Source organism: Schistosoma mansoni, assembly GCF_000237925.1.
Source record: "Schistosoma mansoni, WGS project CABG00000000 data, supercontig 0037, strain Puerto Rico, whole genome shotgun sequence".
NCBI lineage: Eukaryota > Metazoa > Platyhelminthes > Trematoda > Strigeidida > Schistosomatidae > Schistosoma > Schistosoma mansoni.
Window position 1 is genome coordinate 1,099,274 of NW_017386026.1, and position 24,422 is coordinate 1,123,695.

At 32.1% G+C, this 24,422-nt stretch overlaps 1 protein-coding gene across 1 annotated transcript in view; it reads right to left on the reverse strand.

Moving 5' to 3' along the window:
• Positions 1-3,884: 3,884 nt before the first annotated feature.
• Smp_167460 (cadherin-related) overlaps positions 3,885-24,422 on the reverse strand; it is a gene marked incomplete at both ends in the record, with an annotated part of 29,266 nt that continues 8,728 nt past the window's right edge. Inside the window, 4 exons of the mRNA XM_018790749.1 lie at positions 3,885-3,979; positions 10,034-10,536; positions 12,235-13,940; positions 15,468-15,737. Coding sequence (XP_018645989.1) covers positions 3,885-3,979; positions 10,034-10,536; positions 12,235-13,940; positions 15,468-15,737 — 2,574 coding nt within the window. The remainder of the gene's footprint in view (positions 3,980-10,033; positions 10,537-12,234; positions 13,941-15,467; positions 15,738-24,422) is intronic.

Here is a 24,422-nt window from a genome sequence, read left to right on the forward strand (position 1 = left end):
AAATTCATTTGTCTCTACAATTGCCTTTCTTAGTTGATCTGTTCAATAAATACTCGTCTTTTCAAATCTTACTATTAGCAACACGATTTTTTAACTTCTGTTTGTTACAGTGATTCAAATTTTTCGGATGCTACTAAAAAAAGGCAATTGATCTCTTTTATTTAAACCTTCAGATTAAACAGGGTAATGACTTATTTTACTAATATTAATGGTAGCATTTATAATTCTTTACAAGTATAAATAAACGATCATATTCCTGATATAAAACATTAGTATAGACCACTGATCAAACGTAAGTTAACTAAATGTTTCTTTAGAAGCTAAACCATTATATACGACCAAATTGTCTACCTAAAAACCTATAGAATCGCGGTGTATTCGATCCAGTTGGTTTAAGTGAATTGTGAATGACTGGAGTAAGCATTCCTTTATTATTTTTTTTAATTTCTTAAGTAAATTAGTCAGAAGTTTCTTGTTAAACAGAATGAGAGACTCTGTAGACGCCCAACTTTGAGATCAACAGGCTGGATTCCGTAAGGATCCATCGTGCACAGACGAAATCGCAACTCTACGGATCAGTGTGGAACAATCAATTGAGTGGTATTCATCACTCTACATCAACTTCATTGACTACGAGAAAGCATTTGATAGCATGGACAGAACAACGTCTATCCTATAGACCAACTAAACATTATTAGGTGGTACACAGGTATAGCTTCAATTAATTCTCGATATTGTGCAATCATCTTGTAATGTCTTTGATGGGTGATAAAATTAGTTCCATCATGGACTAACTTAAGTTACAGAAGTGTATTAAATACTGAGAAGCTGTTTTATCTTGAAATCGCACTCTACACCAAAGTACACCTACGATTCTGAGATAGTGCGGAAGATTTGTAACTCGCGTGTATGATTGTAGTGGAATTTCGTTCTCTGAGTAAATGGTTTGGTCATGGAGCTTTCATTATTCTTCTGAAAAGCGTCTTCAACACTAACTTTGGGTAGAAGTGAAGTATTCAAATTTCCTTACATATGACTATCAATATCGATCTTGACTGCATATTGTTGACTTTTAACCTACAATTATCTGCCTCTTTATTTTGATTTTATCTCCCTTTGATCTGATGTTTGGTCCTATACTTGTCCATGAGTTTTCTGACTGGTTGATACATTGGACCGATTTCGATGTATATGTTGATTGCTGATTGACCTGAATTCCAAGCTTCTATCAATTCCCTGGTGTTCTTACTGTTTCCCCCATCCAGGATCTCAATAATTTTTCCAAATAAACGTGTGTCCACAATTGTCTACGTGGATTGATATAAGCGAAGATATATCATGACGTTTGATCCCTAGTTGATGTTGATGCAGTCGAAGATGGAGGAGGGTATTCACTTTGTCTGATAGTGTTTCTTCGCAATCGGAAGTTTAAATTGTAGATGATGCTTGGTTTTACTTCCTTCGTCATTTCGTCCTTTGGTTTGCATAAGATTCATTGAAGTGATTATGCTGGTTTCTGTGCTACTCCTATTCCAAACGGCTTCAACAATCTCGTAATTTCTGATGTCTTTCATATATGGTAGGATGGTCCATTTTTTGATTTTTGTATTTGACTCTGTTCACGCTGATGAGTTGGGTTGATATTTTCTTATCAAGTTGTGTGTGTAGTCGTTCTTTCGAAGGATAGTCATTAGGTACCTTTCTTCATTTTTTGCCCTGCAATTGTGTCCTCTCACTCTTGAATCACGTGTGTACGCAGTTGGTTTTGTGAGTTCTTAAGTTGTTGATGCCGTAGTAGAGAATCTGATCTGTGTGGATTGGCTTTTGATATACCTGAGTCTTCAGTTTCCCTATATCGGTTCTGGTGATCAGTACATCCAAGAATGATAGTTAGTTGTTCGACTCATTCTCCATTGGGGATTTTATGTCATCAAAGACGTTGCTAATCAGATTGTAGGTGCTTCCCTACTCATCCCTTTTTATGATGATGAACGTGTCGTTTACATAACGAATCCACGTTTTTGGCTTGATCATAGGTGAAATCAAGGCTTCCAATCTCTTCGTCACTCTCTCTGTAATCAGTCCTGATATTGATGATCCCATTGGTGTTCCATTCATTTGTTCGTAGATTTTATTATTGAGTCAAAAATATGTTGTTAAACATAAATCGATTAGTTCTAGTAGCCTTTAACTTGTGAGCGTTGTTTACTTTGGGAGATTTGTGTTGTTGATGGGGAGCAGAGATAGAGTTTCCTTTGCCAAGCTTGGTTCGATCGATGTGAAAAATGCTATTGCGTTGAAGGATATTATCAGTTCGTTGTTGTTCATTTGAATCTCCCTAATCTTATCCAAGAATTCTATGAATGATTTAACGACATTGTTGGATGAATCCACTAAATATTTCAATATTCTTAAGATTTGTTTCCTCTCGAAGCCTCTGCATACAACCCACGATTCCACACACTTCATATCGACCCCAAAGACTTTATCTTAGTTTACTGAATCAGATTTCTATGATCCATTTCACTCATTTTCAAATATGAGACGATTATTAACTAATTGATAACCATTCGAAGTTGAAATCTGGTCATTGAATTGGTGATAAGTAATAATGAAAATATGTTATCCAAGGTTTAAAAAAAAAATTTACTTTCAATGTGGATTAAGAAGATAACATTTACACCATATGTTTACAAGTCAAGCTTCTTTGTTCACATATGTCAACTGTGCAATATTCTTTTTGTATCAACAATCAATACCTCAGACATATTTACCTAATTATTTCGTTTATATATCAACCTGTATTACTTTCAAGACCCTTAGTTAAATTCATACATCTTTTTGAACCCCTGAAATTCTTATCCGGAAACTTTCATCTATTCAGAAAAAAAAAACCCGTGAAATTAATAAAATACATGAGATTACCTTCAACTTAAAAGAGAAAAAGGATTCCGACAAAAATTGATGCAACAGTATACATTGTTACATTCATTGTTTATAGACTGTGACTCATTCTAAGAGTACATGTGAAATAAGTATTGTAAAGATAATATCTATTCTAGCCGATAATGATCATCAATTACTCTACTATCAGTAAAAATTGTAATTCACACTTTTAAAAACACATTAGTCTATAAAAAGGCTTAAGTGAAATAAGCATTGGAATATTTAATAATAATATGAATGGTATATTAGTGGCATCTACTGATATGAAACTGTTCGTTTGAAGCTTCTTAATCATGAGGAAAGAACTTGTGTAATAATATATTATCTTACTTACAAATGAATATATATATACATCCCTTTTCCATTTTTCAATCTATTTTAGTGGCGACAACAATTAGGCGTCAGTATATTGTACTTGATACGAATTGATCTTTTATCTAATTCTTACTACCCCCGCTTCCTTAAGTTTTGCTTTTATCATCCAGTGATAGCAATGTTTCAATGATTAGTACACATGTGGAATAATAGTAATGCTTTAATTGATTAGAAACATAGCTTTATATTTAACCGGTGTAATTAGTGAAATTAATACATCTTTTTCATTCGTTTATATGTTAACCGATAATCTAAGTTCTGATTAGAATATGTAGGTCTGTATGTATTCATAGACAAACTGAAAGTAGACTTAAATGTTTATGTCTTTACTAGATACTGGATAATCGTTAGTATTGAACAAAAACGTCTGAATCCATACACATTGTATTAGGTCAGTAAACTTATAAACCTGCCATTGTACTGAATAAACCTCAACTTTGAGACAGAAGAATTAGAGATTGTATTGTGGAGTATACAAAAGAAATTTGAAGAAACAGTGATGTTTGGTTATAGAATATTTCAAGTTTGTTTCCGTTACTCGTTTATATAGAGTATTTATGAGATTACTTCTCAGATTTACGATAACAAGACAGGGGGAGATGTTCACGGTTCCATTTCTGTTTGTACACATGAAGAACGAGAAGAAAGTGAAATGTTTCTAGAGAAAGACATGAACAATATTTCAATTATTATATGGTGTGAAGATAAAATATTTCGTGATATGCATAGCATATTTTTTAAATTCATTTTGGTCCAACTAATAACTTCAATCACTATCCATCTACTAGGTTTATACAGAACAAGAAAACAAGAAAACCGATCACGCTAGATCTGATGGTAAAAAGTCCATTTGATAGTAAGTAGACAATGACAGGTTTTATTACTTGGCGGGTATACAGTTCTAAGAAGGCTAGTCACGTAATAACTTTGTTGTTTTAAAGCAAATCATCGTAAAGATGGTGGTGTGGCTTGTGAATAATAAAACGAGATAAAAATAACTGTCAGTCTTGTTTGGTTTCTGATGTTTATCATATCAATGCCAATTGCATAGGCAGTCTTTCCAACAATTTTATTTTGGATATTGTTCGCATTTCTAGATGTATAACCTATATTGGTAATATCTTTCTTTTCACTGTTCCATGAAATAAGAGTATTACGTTAGTTATGGAAAAATTATTCACGTGAATTATTTTGATCGAAGTTAACGTATGGTGACGTCAGATGACAACATTTTCCAACTGTAACTCAAAAATGATTACAACACTAGAAATTAACTCCATAAAGGATTCCTTCAGTAATCGAATACACAACTCATGGGTCTCATAGAGAGAACTAAACCTTTAGACTACTGCACCGACATCTATACTAGGAGCAAACAATTATCCAGTTTCGATAATGCAATGAGAAGACGAAGTTTATCAGAATTATGTGATATATTTGCGCAATACATTTAGAACAATCTGATCACACATATACTTGTTGAGACATAAACAGGACATTTTATGCAGCTCAACTTGTCATCATTGAAAAGACAAAGTCGATGTTTCACCGAAATCCTAAACAGCACATATGCGATTGTGTCACATTCAATTGTGTATATCAATTTACATGTATGTGCGGAAACATGTACATAGGGAGGAGCAATCGTGATCTGCAATTAAAGGTGGCGGAACACATACCTAAATGGCTGCAGAACTAAATGAATTCCAACGGTCAAATAAGACCACAGGATAGACAAACATCTTCCTCCATTACTGAACATTTGGTTGAAACTGGTCATAAGGTTGACATCAAGTCAGCGTTTGTAGTGTTGTACAAGAACCTTCTAGGACGTATACTAAGCCTTGACTATACGGAAATTGAAACCCCCATTATGTGTTCAAAAATAATTTGTTCTTACCCTTAACCTACCCTGGTAATGCTGATTTACTATCCAGAGTAGTCATCAAATTGTTTTTGTGTACTTTATTTATTTTCTTTCTTTGTCACGGCTTACCTTAACCTATCTAGTTGACCTTTTGATTTTCATATAAGAATGTCTTAACAAGTATATGTGTGATCAGATTGTTCGAAATATATTGCGCAAATATAGTACATAATTCTGATAAACTTCGTCTTCTCATTACATTATCGAAATTTATCAAATGGACTAAATGTTTTAAATTATCCAGTTCTTTCTTATTGAATCATGGTCACAATAATCTCCATAATTCCTCACCGTAGTAATTCCATAAAGTTTGATCGGTGATGAAAAAACGACATATATATACTCACTTATAGCATTAGATAGTCTACTTATTGATTGTTAATGGACAAAACCCAGTTAAAAACGTGTTCATTGTTATTGACAATCATCAAAACAAAACTGAATAATTTCAATCTCTTCCAGATAATTAATACACAATTAGAATCCATATAAATATGATTAGATCATTTTGGGTATTTTTGCCTTTAAATTTGATTTAATTATAAATGAAGAAGCTTTATTCTAATGGATAATTTAATTAAATAAAGAAAAAATGAAAATTAAATTAGTCTAATGATTTCCAAGTTCATTAATCATATTTGATTTGAATAATTGGAAAATAAAACAAGTTCATATTTTATAGAGTTGAGATCATGAGTCAATTGAAGTTAGACTACCAAGAAAAACCTGGAAGCACTGGACGGCCGTTTCGTCCCATTATGGGACTCCTCAGCAGTGCGCATCCACGATCCCGTACTCGCGAGATTCGAACCCAGGATCTACCAGCACTTAACTTTGTTCTATATTTTATGCCCTTAGTAATATGATTAACAATCGTTAGGTTTATATTACACTTAGTTAGATAATAAATGAGAAAGGCCATACTCTTTAGGGACTGTTATTAGTTTGGGAATAAACGAAAATTAATTGCCACTTAGCAGGTGTTTTTTCTCACAATAAATCTGAAACCATAATCTTATATACAAAATGGAATTTAATTCAGAGAGTAAAAGTTATATATTTTCAGAACATTAGGTAAGAAATTAAAAGTTTGTTATTCCAAATTCAATTTATTTACTATAAAACATGAGAGCAGTCACACTTTCTACATCTCTTAGCTTTCAAATGAATACAAATAGGACAGAATATCCATCCAATGTTTCTTGATTTCTATTGGTACTTAAGCTTATGTTGTTTTGTCATCAAGACCATTTTCAAACTTTTAATATTATGAGACGACTACTCCACGCCGCAAGTGGTGTTTATCTATTTTGGGTATGTTGAAGTCACCCACCAATAGTATTGAAAGATGGTTAATCAATATACCGAGTTAATTGAAGTTAGAATTGTGAAACACTAGATGGCAACTAATTGACTGAAAATTTTAAGGTCGATGCACGACGGGTTTGTGGATCCACATGTATCGGGAGTAGCACGTTCATAGAAAAAAGGTTACATGAGCAGGGTCAACCAGTAATAAAACAGATTATGATTTCTCATGAACTTACTAGTGTAATTATTCGAAAAGTCTAACTTTTAAATTAAATTTCTTTCAGAAACTTTGTTGGAAGCTTTAAAAAACTTGTAAATAATTTTCATTACAAACTAATACCAATTAGAAGACTATTCATCCAGTGAATCGCCAACTATCGATACTATTAAAAAATGATTATGCTAAACTGATTGTTGATTTAATGTCAAAAAACAGACATTTTTATTTCAACTGAGTCAATGAAAGGTAACTCGGTGTGAATTCATTTTGATGTCGTGTGAGCGTAAACACTACTGTCAAGATTGCAGAGGAGAAAGAGGTCAGGAAGAAGCGCTGGAAGTGGATTGAATATACATTGAGGAAAGCACCCAACTGAGTCACAAAGCAAGCCCTCACATGGAATCCTGAAAGCCAAAGGAAAAGAGGAAAACCAAAGAACACAATATGCCGAAAAATGGAAACAGATATGAGAATAGTGAACAACAACTGGATAGAACTAGAAAGGAATGCCCAGGACAGAGTGGGTTGGAGAATGCTGATAGGCAGCCATTTTTACACTGAGAATAACAGGCGTAAGCAAGTAAGTAAATAATAAGCGGAGCTGGTCTGTAATGAGAAATACTTGTCCATTATTTCAATTGAATTAAGTCACAACAATTGCTTGTTATTTTGTACACAGAAATTCAAATTATTTTGAGTTTCCATAATACTGAGAAATCGTTAGCTTTCAACTATATCAATATAATACATTTGACTGAGAATAATTTCTAGGACTGTAGAAATTATCTTATTAAGAAAGTTGAAAAAAAATTTAGAAACTCATATGTATCATCATGATGTTAGTTACTATTGTAAACAAGAGATAAACTTTAACTCTAAATCAAATTGAAATTTCTATAAGAACTTTCGTCTAAATTAGAACGAATAGTTTCACAGTATTTAAATTTAAAGTAAATCGAACGTTTCTCCTGGAAATCTGGTCCAAGCTTTTTCAAAGAGATATCAATGAAATTTCATTGTATGGATCTAACATTGGGTAAAAAGGAATAAAAACTTTCTTGACTTTTTTTTCTTTTTTTGGTTGTTGAAACATTCAATTTATTTTGAAAACAAAAAAATTATCGATTAATTTTTAATAAAAATAATAAAAATTCAAAACTACCATGTTTTCTAAAAAATTTTGTTAGTTTTCTTCACAACTTTTGTTTCCCCCCCCCCTAGTTGATTAATTCATTATAATAAATGAAATAAACATGTATGTGTATTTTCAGAATTGAATAAAAACTGTATAAATATTGAATCTATTCCAAAGGGAAAGGATTTATAAAATAGGGATCATCATTTTTCTCCTTTCAACTACTACTGTTGTGAACAGGAACACGACTGGGGACAATCGAATGTATTTAAGCACAAATTACAGACTATTTCACAAAATTCTGATAACTATACAGCAAACAGTTAATTTGCAAAATAACAATCAATTGTCTCAATCTTCACTGTTCCTTCTGTAAATAACAGTTCTTCTTCTCTTATTCCACTGTTCATGTATTTTCATACCGATTGCGCTTCATTTCAGTTCTTTCCTTATTGGTCTTCTGCCAAAATACATTCTATGTCTGACCATCACCATATACTACTTATATAGATATAAGTAGACCACACCACACTACTACTACTATTACTACTAGTAAAAGTGTTCTAATATTTTAAGCCTACACTACACTTGTTTATTTACGTAAGTAACATACTAAAACATATTTATATTTTTACTAATATACACTAACTAACAAAATAGTATGTCAGTTTATAATGATGGTTGTTATGATAGTATAGTCAGCTGTAAAAACATACCAATATTGTATGCAAAATGGTAAATGGAATTAACATTGGTATTTCTAAACAATGATTTCCTTGTTAAGTTGCATCCTATCAATGATATATATATAGTGTGTGTGCGAATTCCATTCAAATGTCAAGTCTTCATCAACAAGATTTGAAAATAAAGTATATAGTGTGAAATTTTCAGATTTCTGGTTCATTTTCCTTTAATGTTTGTACAATGTATTCCAACAAATATTCTATTCCACTTATATAATTTGATATTTTAGGTATTAATTAGAAGAGATGAAAGTAATAGTAACGTTCGAATTGTAATTTTTTACACATTTTCGTCAAATTTAATGTTAAGTTTAAGTTCCAGAGTGAACATCAACTCTGGAATGCAGGTACATCCAGCAGACGAGTTCCAAATAGTACGAAACTCGCGTCCTGAATTTCACTGCTAGCCACCATCAATATCTGCTTGCCAAGTTACAAAACGCGAAAACGAATTAAATTTTCAGTTATTGTTTCAATGAAACAGTTGATATAATGTTTGTGAGTTGCAGTATAAAAATTTTTAAAGCTATCTTCCAGTAACAAGTTTCATTTTAGGATGAATCAAATATAAAATAGTATTTTCTTGGATTCTACAGACCTGTACATGGAAATATTCTTATGGAAAACTTCTTTTAGTTGAAATTGGGATTCAAAATAATAATATTTAATTAATTTTACCAGGTAGATATCAACTGTATGTTCAATACATTTATGTGAAAATCAGTAATCTTTTGGGTGTTAAGATATATTAGTTGCAGCTGTTTGACCATTGAATAGTGACCGTTATCACGTCTATCTAGGCCTTCAGGTCCTGATTAATTTCTACCTATCAAGCTTCAATGTAATCACCAGTTTCATTGACTCGATATCGGAGCATCAGTTTCCTCATGATTACAGGAGATCATTGACGATGAGTGATAAGTAACACGAAAGTAAGATTCAGGTTTTTATTGGATTACTCATGATCACAAAGCATATCTAGATTATCGTTGAGTATTTTTCTTTTTTCTTCAATACCATTTAAATGGCGAAACCTGGGAGTTCTTTTGTTTCACTTTCATAAACACTACATTAGAGAGGAATAAAGTCTACCTCAATATTATCTACTTTTGAAGTCATTTGCTTTGGTTATAACGCATCAACTATAAAAGTTATTTCTCACTAAAAGAGTAACAATTAACCGTGTATTTAATAAGAGAAATAGTTAGAAATTAGATTCCTACAGATATCTTTGCCCATCCAAAAAATCTTGTTCACTACGAATAGTTACGTTGAATGTATTACCAAATTGAAATAACAATAGTATTATATTTTGTATAAAAAACAATGATGCCATCAGTAAAATTACTTGAAATTAATAATGATTGTCAACTTACGGTTTTCTATCCATAGGTCAATATTCGATCGATTAACCGCTTTATTTATAGTATTTTGATCTTTTTTACAATCCTGTTTATCTGATGTTGGATTTTCAGAACGATTAACAATCCATTGACGTGCACTTAAACCACGTCTATGTATTAAACATATGACCAACAAAATTGTTGCCATCAATAATATACTAAATATCACAACCAAACAAACAACAACAATTTCATTTCGTCGTCCATTTTGTACAGCCATTACAGAACCAACAGTTAATTCATCTAAATCAAATGATAAATCTGATTGTCTGTGATTTTGATGAAAATTATCATTATTCGTTGCTGTTCCAGTTTGATAAACAAGTAGATCACCATTTGAATTTGATATTGGTTCGTTTAAACCATCAAATACGTTTATACGTATAGTTGGAGATAATGTACAGCGTTTAGATGAACCAGCTCCACCGTCACAAGCTTCAACGACAAATCGATGCGTAGTTGTATTGTTCAGAGGTCTTTGGAATAAAAGTGATCAATTTGAAAATATAAAACTGATTACTTTTGATCTTATCATCTGAAAAAGTTTAATATTTACCACATTTCAATAGCATGTGTGTGCGAAAACAAGTATATAGGGAGGAGCAATCATGAGCAGCAAGTAAAGGTGGCTGAACACATACCTAAGTGACTACGAAAACAATTGTTTGAGGTCATTCATATGGTTGGTATCACGTCACCGTTTGTAGTTTTGTAGAAAGGCTTTCAAGGGTATGTACTTAGGTTCAATAAAGCCTTGGCTATACGAAAACTGAAACACTCTATATGTGTTTAAAAACAATTTGTTCTTATCATTAACCTACCTTGGTAATACCGATTAATTATCCAGCGTAGTTCATACATTGTTTTGTGTACTTTATTATTATCTATGATTCTGCTTACGTTTAAACTTGTCTAGTTGACCTTTTATATTTCATATAAAATGTCTTGAAAAGTATAGGTGTGACCAGATTGTTCGAAATGTATTGTGTAAATACATAACATAACTCTGATAACCTTCATCTTCTCAATTTATAATCAAAATTTATCAGAAGGACTACGTGTTTTAAATAGCATAGGCTGGTTTATATCAATCATATATTAAATACCCACTTCTTCGAGTGACCATTATTCAAGAAACTGACTCCAGTAATATATCACATTAACACAATCTGATCATTTTTACTAAATATTAGTATTTTTACTTCCAAACTGTACTTCTAGTACCATCAAGTACTTCACTTTTATATGTTGTCGCACTCTTTAAATGTAGTGTTCTTGTCATTTAAACTACTATATCCTTTACTGATGAAGTTTTTTCTAAATAAAAGCAGTTTTTTACCAATTACTCCTCATTTTAACTACGATTTATTCATTTATATCACTATCCGATTTGATTACCTGTTGAAACTGGCTAACTTGTAGCATTAAAGCATACTGATGCTATTGGCATTTTTATATGGAACAGTTAACTGACACCAACTGTGTTAACATCTAATTTGGAACAAAGAACGTTTCCTGAATTACTGAGTTGATTCTAGACCAAACTTCATCTCGTTATCAAGTAAAAACCATGAAATAATTTATGATTTTAACAATCTGGAACCGTATCAATAATGATGGTGTTTTTATCATCCAGTGTCTAAGTCTTCCTCTAAGTCAACATTTGAACCTAAGTTAATGGAGAATAACAGTTATTAAATCCATAGAATAAATACTACAGCAGTAAAAGTAAAGTAGTATCCCTGACAGATATTACCGAAACAAACAATGAAAATTACATAATATCCAGCAGCCAATCGATTAATGTTTTAAGTATTTAACGTTAATAATTAATGATTTAGCGGTGCTTACAACTAAATGCCGTAATTTATAACCCGTAATTTAGCTAATAAAACCTTGTCACTTTTGCCAGTAAAGTTCAACCTAATAATAAAGTTTGTGATTTTTGTAATTTGTTGACTCTCCACTTTTGTAGAGCCTTTCTAACATTTCTAAGATTAACATTAGTTCTCATTGTACTTAAATTGAGAAACTTGTTGGAAATATGAACACATTCACTTTCATGACTGACTGTTGTCCAGTAAGTAGTTTAAGATATTGACAAGACATCATTTAAACCTAATAGGACATGAGATCAACTCAAATATAGGCTAAACCAATAAACGTTACTATACCTGGCTATGAATAGCATTCCACTTGATTCATCAATAGCAAAATGTCCAGTTCCTGAGCCACCAGGTGGTCTAGGGACTTCTGATCGTATTTGATAAGTGATTCGAGCATTTTCTCCCTCATCTGCATCAGTTGCCTCCATTGTAAGCAATTGTCTGCCTAGTGTTTCATGCAAACTAAGCTGAATAGCAGTTGATGTATTTGGTCGACGAAATATTGGAGGATTATCATTGATATCGGTAACAGCGATTACAACTGTAGCAGTAGATGATAACGATTTATGCACAGGTGTGTTGTATGCATTTTTAAATGTGAAATTATTATTACCATTATTTAACTTTGATGTGGACATCATACTGTTTATCTGACGTAATGATATAATCGGTGAAACTGGAGCAGAATCAATGGCGACAATTTCTATGGTGAAAAATGCTACTGATTCACGATCCAATGCACGTATAAGACGTATTTTACCAGTTAAACGATCAACTGAAAAATAATTTAATAAAGTTAGTGATTTTTCCGAATGTGAATAATTAATTTGTTTAACTGGTTTTATATCATTTCTTGACAATTCATTTGTTAAGTTTGAAACCGTTGTCTTTTTTAATTCATCCATTATTTCAAGAGACTGTTTACCTGTTTTATTCCATTGTTTATCTTTAGTCAGTTCACCGTTTGAAGTACTATTTGACTCAGTGTTTTCTACTGCTGATGATATTCTATCGTTTACAATTGATTTGTTTTCAGGTGCTCGTGAATGTAATCTACGTGAAGTATATTGGTTTGAAGATGATAATGCCCAGTCAGATATTTCATTTACCGGTTGATATGAATGTGTAACCAACTGATAAGTTATTTTCCCTTTACTATCTGCATCACGATCTATAGCTTCAACTTCACCAACTATTTCATGAATTCTCATATTCTCCGGTACGCTGAATGTGTACACTTCACGTGTGAATTGTGGAGGCCAGTCGTTTTCATCTAAAATGAAAACTTCAACTTGAGCTGTTCCAGTTAATGATGGTTCACCATTATCAATACATAATACCTTTAATCGATACACTCCATCATTTGGTGCCGTTTCTCGATCAAATACAGTTTTAACATATAAATCACCTGTTTGTGGATTTAATTCAAACATATGATTAATGTTATTAATAATCTGTGGGATATTGTCACTATCAGTAATACTATACTCTTTATTTTCGTATCTATTTATTATATGTTCATCATTTTCTAAACGATAAGTAAGTAAAGAATTTACACCTTGGTCATTATCTACTGCAATTGTACGTCCAAGCCAAATTGGTTTATTACCAGGTAATTCTTGATTTTCAGGTATTTGAAATACAAAGTGACCATTATTTACAAATTCTGGTGGATTATCATTCAAATCAGATAAGTGTACATTAATCATTACATAAGCTGAATTATCTACACTATCTGTACATGTTACAGTGATTGTTTGTGTTGGAGTTACTTCACGGTCTAAACATGAATATGGAGATGATAGATCTGTTAACCGTGTTCCAGTTATTAAACGATAATCTTGTTTATTCTGTACAGTATTCGTCAGTGATCGTTGTAATGAGTTCTCATATAAAGGATTGCGTTTTGTTGGATATAACAATGAATTGCTCCCTGTTGAAGTCAACGTTGATGATACAGATGTCAATGATGTTGGTGATGAAGATGGATCATACTGTAACGTGAAGTTATCTGTCGGGCCCAGACGACAGTGAATATGATCTTGTCCATGATGATCGGGGTCAAATACCTGAGAATTAGGATAAAATTTATGAACAACTAATCACGAAAATGAATCTTGTCATTATCAAAAATTTACTCAACATTATGTATGTATTTCACAGAATCAAAAGAGTTTGACTATCACTAATGGGAAGATGACAATCAAAGTAACACTAATTTATAGAAAACATTCTCTGAAATTTACAATCTATTAAATTTATCTACAGGTTTCTCTGTCCATAACCGAAAAAGAAACAATGACACATGAATTCGTATACATGGAATTAAATTACCCTTATAATGATAAGAGTACTCATACTGGTTCTGCTTAAGGTTCATGGATTTAAGGTTAGTGTAAGGATCAAGGAAGTAGAGCTAGTGGTTTATAGTTAAGATCAATATTTTGTTTGAGATTAAGGTTTTAAGGATATAGTTGATTGCTGTTACATGCAACGTAGATTGAAAGGAAATGAATATTTGATACATGTATGATCTTATGCAAAACTAGCTCTCTCTATTCTGTTTGACTTATTCATATATTATTAATTTTGCTCCCAAACAATTTTATGTTCCTCAAATATCATCCATTCTCTCGGCTTCAATTTCTAACTTATGTCTTAATTAAAATTTCCTTCACACTACAAAATATATGAATTAATTAAAAGCAAGAACAAAATTGGATTGGAGAATGCTGGTCGGCGGTCTATGATCCATTGGGGATAACAGACGTAAATAACTAAGTAAGTAAGTAAGCAATACCAAAATTATCCTCTCTCTTTATACTTCTACATTCTAACTGGCAATTAAACATTCTAGCTTGAAAGAGAATAACGATTCAAAAGCAATGTTCAGTAATATACTATAAAATGTAAACAATATTACAATAGTCTCAAAATATTCTGAAGATAATATATTAAATGTTGAACATATCGGAACGAAAATATAGAAGTGAGGGTTCGTAACTCAGATGAATGATTTTGGTAGAGTTTCTTTTTCTGAGCTGAATGGTCCAATAGAGAGAATGAAACTCAGCCAAAAACATGGAAGTATTCTAGAGTTTAAAATGGTTGTGTAGTTCTAACATGGTTATAAATTCATCCGGATTAGAAAGGATACTGAATTATATGGTAAAAACTAAGCATTGTATTATAAGTCTATGGTTATAACGTGTAGACTGAAAACAAACACACCAAGTAAAGTAATCATTTAGCGGTATGTACAAAAGGATCAAACCATGTTCACCTAGTTTCTGGGTCTTAAAATATAACCTTGTTCGTTGGCAGTCAGAGTCGTTCGGTATACTGACAAAGGGTTGCGGAATTCATGATAATGAGTTATTATTTATTGCAACGTCTGTTAATCCAACTTATCGCCTTTGAAATCACCGATCAGTAAACCCACTAGTGTTAAAAAGTAATGGTAATATCGATCATAAATATCATTTAACTGAGCGTAACAGAATAATAAAGATAATAAATACCTGAACATAAGCAATTACTGTCTCCGGCTGAGGGTTCTCATTTATCGTTGTTGTAAATTCACGCAACAGTTTCGCACCATCTGAGTTTTGTTTAATTTTATTCGACTGAAATGAATAGTAACTTGACGGTGAAGAATCATGAGGAGAATTCGACTGTAACAGCATAACATTTATCTGTGGAGTTTCATCATTTTCGTCAGCAAGCATTATTTCAACAATAGCTGTACCCGTTAATGTGTATGGTTCTGGTGCACTGTCCTTAGCTATTACCTGTATGTATAAATCAAGGCATAAACGAAAGGAGAGATGTAAATTCTGACTGAATTCCAAAAACAAAAACATTTATGAAACACAAATGACTTTAATTGGTAGTCTATCTTCAGTTATCGAATACCCGGAAGTTAATGGTGCTCAGTTTTGAGAATAGTTTTCATTTTTTTTAGTTGTTCTACAAAGTAATTAATTAATTAATAAATAAGGCTACAATCGATAGAAATTTTTTTTCCAATTTGGTGATTTGTAAAGAATCATTTATCACAAGATATAACTGTGGATATACGCTGCTGACAGATTACAGATTAGAATGAAATAACTTTGAAGTACTTCCTGGTTTTTAATTACTGTCCAAATGAACTCAAAAAACATATTCGTACTCTTTGGACGCAATAAAAATACTCATATTTTATGTTTCCCATAAATCTAAACTTTGATTCATCTCATTGTCTAATCAATGACAGTCCATAGGATTAAAAACTGTTATTTTTTGTCTGATAAACTGGTAGTTTAAAAAAATTCACCAGTAAATATGTTTACTAGAACATCACCTGGTTTCTAATTTATATGATTTATCTAAAAACACACATTATTTTTTCTTTCGTGGTTTACAATATGAACAATATGAAAAATTTTCGGAAAACAAGAAGCAATTATCAAATATTTCATGTTAGTGCTGTTTCGTGATAATGCGGGACTCCTGAGCAACGTAAATTCATGTCAGATCGTGAGCCCAACTCAGAGACTTCAGTTATCGTGGCTAGAGCCTAACTTTTAAACTGGTGATTGTCATCCAATGAGTCACATTTCTAAACTTAGACAATAATAAACAAAAACGTCTTATACTGATGTTGCTTTTCTTTCATGTACTTAAAAAGTATTTTGGGCTACTAAAGTGTTTTACATCATCATTAACATTTATCAAACTTAATTAAGGAAAATATTCATAGAAAAATTTGACTTATTTATTGATATTCACTTTGTATTGTTTGTTTGAATCTTCCCATTGATGTTTAGGACTGCAACTGGTCAGTATCTAATTGGCATATGTGCATAATATGCGTATTGCTTCGATATAGCCTTAATTCATAAGCATTGTAAGTAAAGATGGATATTGGCTAGCAGTGGAATCCAGGACGCGCGTTACGTCCTATTTGAGACTCATCAGCTGTTGATGTTCACTCTGGGACTCAAACTCATTACCTTTCGCTCTAAACGCCATCGCGTTATCCACTCGGCCACTGAGTCCTGATAGCCACTTGCTTGTACAATGGGGTGAAGTTTAAATTCATTTGATATTGTTTATTTCAATCTTCCCATTGATGTTTTTTTATTCATAGTTTAAAGATATGTAGCATGGTTAGATTCAATGCTTGTGAGATGAAAACTGCTAACTTTAAATGTCGGCTAATAGATGTATCAATAGAACTTCTTATCCATTTGATAAGCATTAGATTGTGAGACATTATAAAAAAATAAACACTAAATTGTCTTTAAATTTGAAAATATGCCATTCTTAATAAAGCCTTCTTTGTAGGGTACATCAAGTGAAACTTAATAATTCATATTTGTTTAAAATAGTTCATTGTGTTTCCACTTGTTTTATTATTTAAACCACTCAATAATATTTTTTTGAATAATGTAAAAAAACCTTTTTATATGGTTTCCTTTTCATTGAACTACTTCATATTCTGTTATAAGTAGTATGTGATTCAATTTAATCACACACTTGTTTATACATTGAAAACACAAAAAACTAATGAACGGAAATTATAACAGCTCACAATTGTAAGCAACTAACTAGTTGAAATTAGAATATTAACCTAAAGTGGCTTATTAACTTTGTCATATTTCATTAATACTTTTGAAGTGCTCCATTGAAATCTATCATCAATGTTAATTTTCTAAATGTACACTTAGAGTTGTTTTGTATATGGATTATTCCAGAATTAATTTCTTAAATAATTTTTGTACAGATTTAAACATAATTCAATTTTCATAGTTGAAAGCGTGAGCCAATTGAAGCTATATCACCAAGGAAAACCCGGAAGCACTGGACGACCAACTCGTCTTATCATGGGACTCCTCAGCAGTGCGCATCCATGATCCCACGCTCGCGAGATTCGAACCCAGGATCTACCAGTCTCACGCCATTGTACTTAATCGATAAACCACTGAGCCGGCATCCAACGGTGTTAATGTCTAACTTCAACTGATCCACGAATTTGAGCAACCGTTCACCAATTTTCTTCAGTGAGTTGATATCTCACAACAATAATTCAATTTGAAAAGAGTTTCCATCATCAATCAACATTGAACAGGAATCCATTATATCAGTAGATAGGTTTTATGAACTCAGTTTGTGATTACTTAACAATATGTATTTAATAATCGATACAAAACATTCAAATATTGTATTAGGCAATCTATCATTAGCTCGTTGGATTAAAAATTAATTGACTCATGATCTCAGCTATATAAAATTACTAAAATCTTCACGAAAAACACCTTCTGATAATAATCATCATATGCTCACTAGTGACTGACTCCATGAGGTATTTCCTGGAGTTCTAATGGGAAGCAGTAACCAGTGGAGTTCACTAAGGTCTGTTGTGAGATAGAAATTCACTGAAGACAACGGTAGACGGTTGCTCAATTTTGTGGATTGGTTGAAGTTAGACACTAACACCGTTGGATGCCGGCTCAGTGGTCTGTAGGTTAAGTGCTCTGGCGCGAAACCGGTGGGTCCTGGGTTCGAATCTCGCGAGTGCGGGATCGTGGATGCGCACTGCTGAGGAGTCCCATAGTAGGACGAAACGGTCGTTCAGTGCTTCCAGGTTTTCCATAGTGGTCTATATTCAATCGAATAATAATCTCAACTATATAGAATTACTAAAATCTCCACAAAACCCCCTTCTGATAATTATGAATATCTTACACTTGCATTCTAATCTAAACAAATAAAGATTATTATCCAATGTCATTATGATATCTTTTTTAGCTTCGAAAATACTGATAATTCACTTTATTCAAATTCAACTTTTGAAACTTAATTTCAAAGTCAATTATTAATAAACAATATTTCATTATTTATCTAATCAGTTCTTTGGAGGCTTTTCACTTCGACATGAACTCATGTCATGAAATGACATCCAGTAGAAAACTACTAGAAATAACAACAGACTTGACATTGTTTTTCTTGTTTTAGTTCATAATTTCTCATAAATCCACACTTACGACAAAGTGTAAGTTCTAATGTGTTAACATCAAGTCTTGTTATGATCAATATTAGTTATTAAATATAGGCAATTAGATTTACGTTTTTATTTTGTAGCAAAAAAACATTTATATTTTTGAAATAATTTTCAAAGGTTTAAGGACCATTAATCTAAAGTGTTCGTTGAGAATAAATAAAAAAAAACATTTTAGTTGTGTGAAAACACTTGAAATGTAACTAAAATGTTTGTGCTTCTTTCCATTATTAAACTTGCACACATAACTATGGATCATATACTACTTTGGCGTGGGTTACTTATATCCACATAAGTAGTATATGGTGATTGTCATGCATAGTATGTATTTCAGTAGAAGATCGATAACGAAAAAAAGAGGAACGAAACGCAGTTGGTATGAAAATGCATGAACAATGAAATCAGAAAAGATGGACTGATATTTACAGAAGGGACAGTCAAGATTGGGACAATCGATTATTCTTTTGCAAATTGACTGTTTACTGTATGGTTATCAGAATATAGTGAGATAGTCTGTAATTTGTGCTTAGACATATTTCATGGTCCCCATCTGTGTTCTGTTCACTACACTACTATATTGTAAATTATTTGTATTCACTAGTGTTGTTTTTTTTTTCAAAAAAGAGGAGAGAAGTCTCACTTTCAAATAAACATCGTTCGTTGTACGAAAAGTTTATTTAATTTACCAGGAAATGATGTTCAGAAGGGAAATAACAATTTTCTTCCCTATAAAGAGAGATATTTTATAATTAACACTTATTTCATATGATAGCATATATATATTCGATTGTCATCTATGGGTCTAGTATATAGATAACGAAAAGTATAGAGAGTTTTGATAACAAAAATGAAAGAAACAATATTATTCATTAATGAAAATAGATTGACTCAATTTTCATGCTGGTTCTATTTACATAGAAATTGCGTGAAATAAACCTAAACTCTTTTCTATACGTTTTATTTATTTATTTATTTATTTAAACATATAAACATTGATACAAGGTGTGATAACATATATATGCGTTACACAAGTCCTTCAATGCGTGAACAAATTAGGTATGTTATTATGAACAAGAGGATCGTTTTTTTTCCAAAATTATTCAAGTTTATTTATTACTAAGTAACGAAAAGTTTACCTGAATTAGTTTTTCGTTTATTTTAGTTCATTTGAAAATGTACCTAATATGTTACCGTGGTAGTTTTTATGACTTGAAATATTATATTTGAAAGTAGCAAGCAGTTGAAAGCGTGAGTCAATTGAAGCTAGACCACTATGAAAAACCTGGTTGCATTGGACAACCGTTTCGTCCTGTTGTTGTACTCCTCAGCAGCGCGCATCCACGATCCCGCACCACAAGATTCAAACCCAGGACGTACCAGTCTCGCGCCAGAGCACTTAACCGATAGACCATTGAGCCGGTAGGTCCTGGATTTGAATCTCGTGAGGCGAGGTCGTGCATGCGCACCGCTGAGGAGTCCTACAATAGGACGAAACGGCCGTCCATTACTACTAGGTTTTCCCTGGTGGTCTAGCTTCAATTGACTCACCCTTTCAACTATGAAAATACTAAATCTCCACAAAAAAAACCTCTTCTGAGTTACAAATTAGTAATTATTTGGCATATAATTCCCATTTAAACATTAAAATTAAAAACACGAAGTTCAGCGAAGGGATCTCTTTTCAACGAATTTATTATCAAGCTGTACAATCGTATATATATTTTCATATATATATACGGTTGTATAGCTTGATAATAAATTCGTTGAAAAGAGATCCCTTCGCTGAACTTCGTGTTTTTAATAGTAATTATTTCTTAGTACATTGATCAGTTAGTGAAAGAATGAAGTCTAGAAGTAAAAAAAGTGAACATTTACTACTCAAATCGGTAATTACTTAAGATTAATGCATTTATCTAGGAGTACTTTTTTTGAATAATCTGAAATAAAAGAAAATCACTATCCTTGATCGTACTGTCTACCATCATCCACCATCATTAAGGCATTTGTTCAAGTAATTTCTTATATTCTGACAGGGTAAGGTCGATTTCATATTTGAATGTAAATGACAAGATGGAATATAACCTTTGATAATGAGGAATATATATCAATCTCCTTAAACAAGTTAGTATCCATAGTAACTCAGTGACTTTTTAGTGGTGAAAATTAGAACCTCAGTGCTGATCCGATCATATGATACATTTCCATTGATATGAAGCTCATGTCTCTGATGCAGCTAATAATGTTTATCAAAAATATGATTAGAAGACTGCCAGTTTGAATATTTTCTTAACGGTTACTCTAATTTTCATATGAATGAACTTTGAATTTAAAAACTAACCTCACAAAATAAAAGTTTTCTATCGGAACCTCATGATCCACAGAAAGTTGAACCGACTCTTTTTCTCGAAGACTTCTAGAATCACTAAAAACAGTTTATCACACAGTAATCTCTATATCAAATTATTTACCTTTTTCTACAAAGAAACTAATCAATACTTAGGTAGGTTAGGGTAGTGTAGTTTTCAAGATTATACAACTATCATTTCTACTAATTAATTCGTTACAAAATAAACATTGGTATTGGCAAATTTAATTATAAATGACAATAATTTCTGAGTATATTTTGTCTTATAAGTTTTAGTTGATTATTAGATTATGAAAATTATTTATAAGTGACCTATAAATATTTCCAATGTTTTCCAACTATTTTTGTTGGTACATTGATTATCTATTATATTATTGAGATTATAATTATTACTGTAGGGTTATGAGGATTGTTAAATTCTGTTCAGATTGTGAACTGATCAGTGTTAGACTACCATTGAAAACTTGAAAGCTCTGGACTGCTCTATAATCCTATTATGAAACCCTTCAGCATCGAGCATCCACGACCCAGCACGCGGAAATCGAAGCCAAATACTTCGGTCTCATGCGCAAATTCTTAATCTCAAGACCATTGAATTAGTAATCAACGGCGTTAATGTCTAACTTCATCTAATCGATACACTGGCAAGTAATCTAATCATTCCAGGTGTTCCGATTCTTCATTAAGATACAGTCAAATATCATGGTCCTATGTGTGTCATTAAAACGCTTTTCACAGAAACTTCACTGGATAAACGTGCAACATTTGACTGAAAAAACAATAAATCACTGAATTATAAAGCTTCACAGAAAATCTCATAATTAGGTCGGTAAATCCATTTGGTAATCCTTTGACACTAACCTAAGTTGTTTCTCAACCCGAATATCATGGTGAGAACCTGTTTGACTGTAACATCTAATGATACTGACTCCATTCTTCAAGGGTTCATCTGTTCCCAATGGACTATACGTATCGTTGACATTGAGTACAAAACCTACAGCCAGAGTCACACTAAGGACCAATTCACCATTCTAATAATTCGCAGAAAAATAAGGTGCGTTAGACATGTCTTTGGAAGTAGTTGATAAGAAAACTTGCTTACCTCGGGTTTTCTGATATTTAGCACAAGCCAGTATGATGAGCCTAAAATCTTAAGGAAACTATTGGTTTCTGGAGGACGTCATACCGTGTCATCCACCTTTACAGTTTGAGACGTTACTGATAAACTATTCGGGTATCAGTTAATCTCTTGTAGGATTGAGATATTTATAATTTATTGATCACTAAAAGACTTAACACGCATAACATTCATCACTATCCAAATAGATTAGTAAAATACTTAATGGTAAATATAATGATGAATATATGAATTTGTTTAGCAATCTAAGAGTGATAGGCCACCAAAAGTTCAGTCATTCATTTATAAGTACAAATCCACGTTATCTGCTTTGATTTGATTATCTACATATAGTATCATTAGCAATGCTCAAATGAAGATGCATACCACTATGTTGGCTTGACGATTTTCTGAAAGATTGTTTATACATCTTTCACTGACCAAGTATTGTTTATTAAAGAAATAAAATACTTTCGGTAATAAGAAAAGAAAGAGTAGAGAAATGGTATTGATATTCGTCGATATCACTGATAAAACATTTATTAAGTACCAATACTATTATTATTTAATTTATTTGTTTATATTTAAACATTCATTCTATTTTATTCCAAGGATTGTAAACAAAATATTCATCCGTCTTAGTACTTTTCTCGACCTATACCCCCATATTGTAGTATAATATAGACATATATATATACATACACCGTGTAATTACATAATCCATTGTAAACAAATTCAATTCTCTTCTACTGTAATATGTAACAGAATATATTTTGTTTATTTAGCACTTTCTCATTTTTTGAAAGTGTTTAGATTAGCGTTTTTATTGTCAGACAAAAGCACATATTATCAGTGATGTAACAATTTAGTATGAATAAAGTTCATATTTATACAGGATTGAGTTGTTTAGTTTATCCTGAGAATCAAATAAGAGATTTGATTTGTTAAATCATTCATCTATTATCATATTGAACAGTTTGTTCGAATTATTGATCTTCATAATAACCAATAGTTTATTAATGATCACATTTGTCTCCTAATATCTCAGTATAAATCCCCAACCCAATCTCGTGAGGCGAGATCGTGGATGCGCACTGCTGAGGAGTCCCACGATAGGACGAAACGGCAGTCCAGTGCTTCCAGGTTTTCCATGGTGATCTAGCTTCAATTGACTCATGATTTCAACTATATCAAAAATAATTAAAGCTTTAAATATGGATTCTACTGGGTATTACAATGGGATTGTGTCTGTAGTGAAAATTAATGATTCTTGATTAGATATTTCATTCAGTAGAATCTGTTCACTGTTGAAAAGAAATCGTCACATAGCATAAGACAACTATCCAATAATTTCCAGGCTAAAATACTTTTCTAAGCTGACATTAATTTGTGATAAAAGCTGTTTTCATATTGTACTAAATCCTTATAGGAAAAACTAGTAAGTTTGTTATCATATATAGTTTAATTATAGTGTTGAAAATGAAAATGTCTCGGTTTACTTTACCTCAGTCAGTCAGTTGGCTACAACGTAGGACCAGGCACACATATGCATCGGTCCAAGTTGCCATACCTCGTTAGCACAAAAAGATGAACACCGAATTCATAGAAATGGTTAATTTAGTGGTGGTAGTATATAAAATATAGGTTGTATATAAGGATATAGTATAGGAAGGGAGAACGTTATGAAGCAATTTTAATCTTAAGGTTTAAGGGAAGATAAAAAGTGTTGCTGCTACCTTGACGTGGTGGTCGGGCTTGCCTATCGTGATGAACCAATCGAGGTATACTGGCTGGAACAATCGTTACTCAAGGTCCTACCATGCCAGATAGGTCGGTTGAAGAGCAGTAAGACTAAAAGCAGCAAACCCAAGGTCCGAAGGTGAAGTCGTACTGCTGACTGTACAGAGGTGTGACAGCAGTAAGGTTTTATCTTCAGACAACCAGCATAA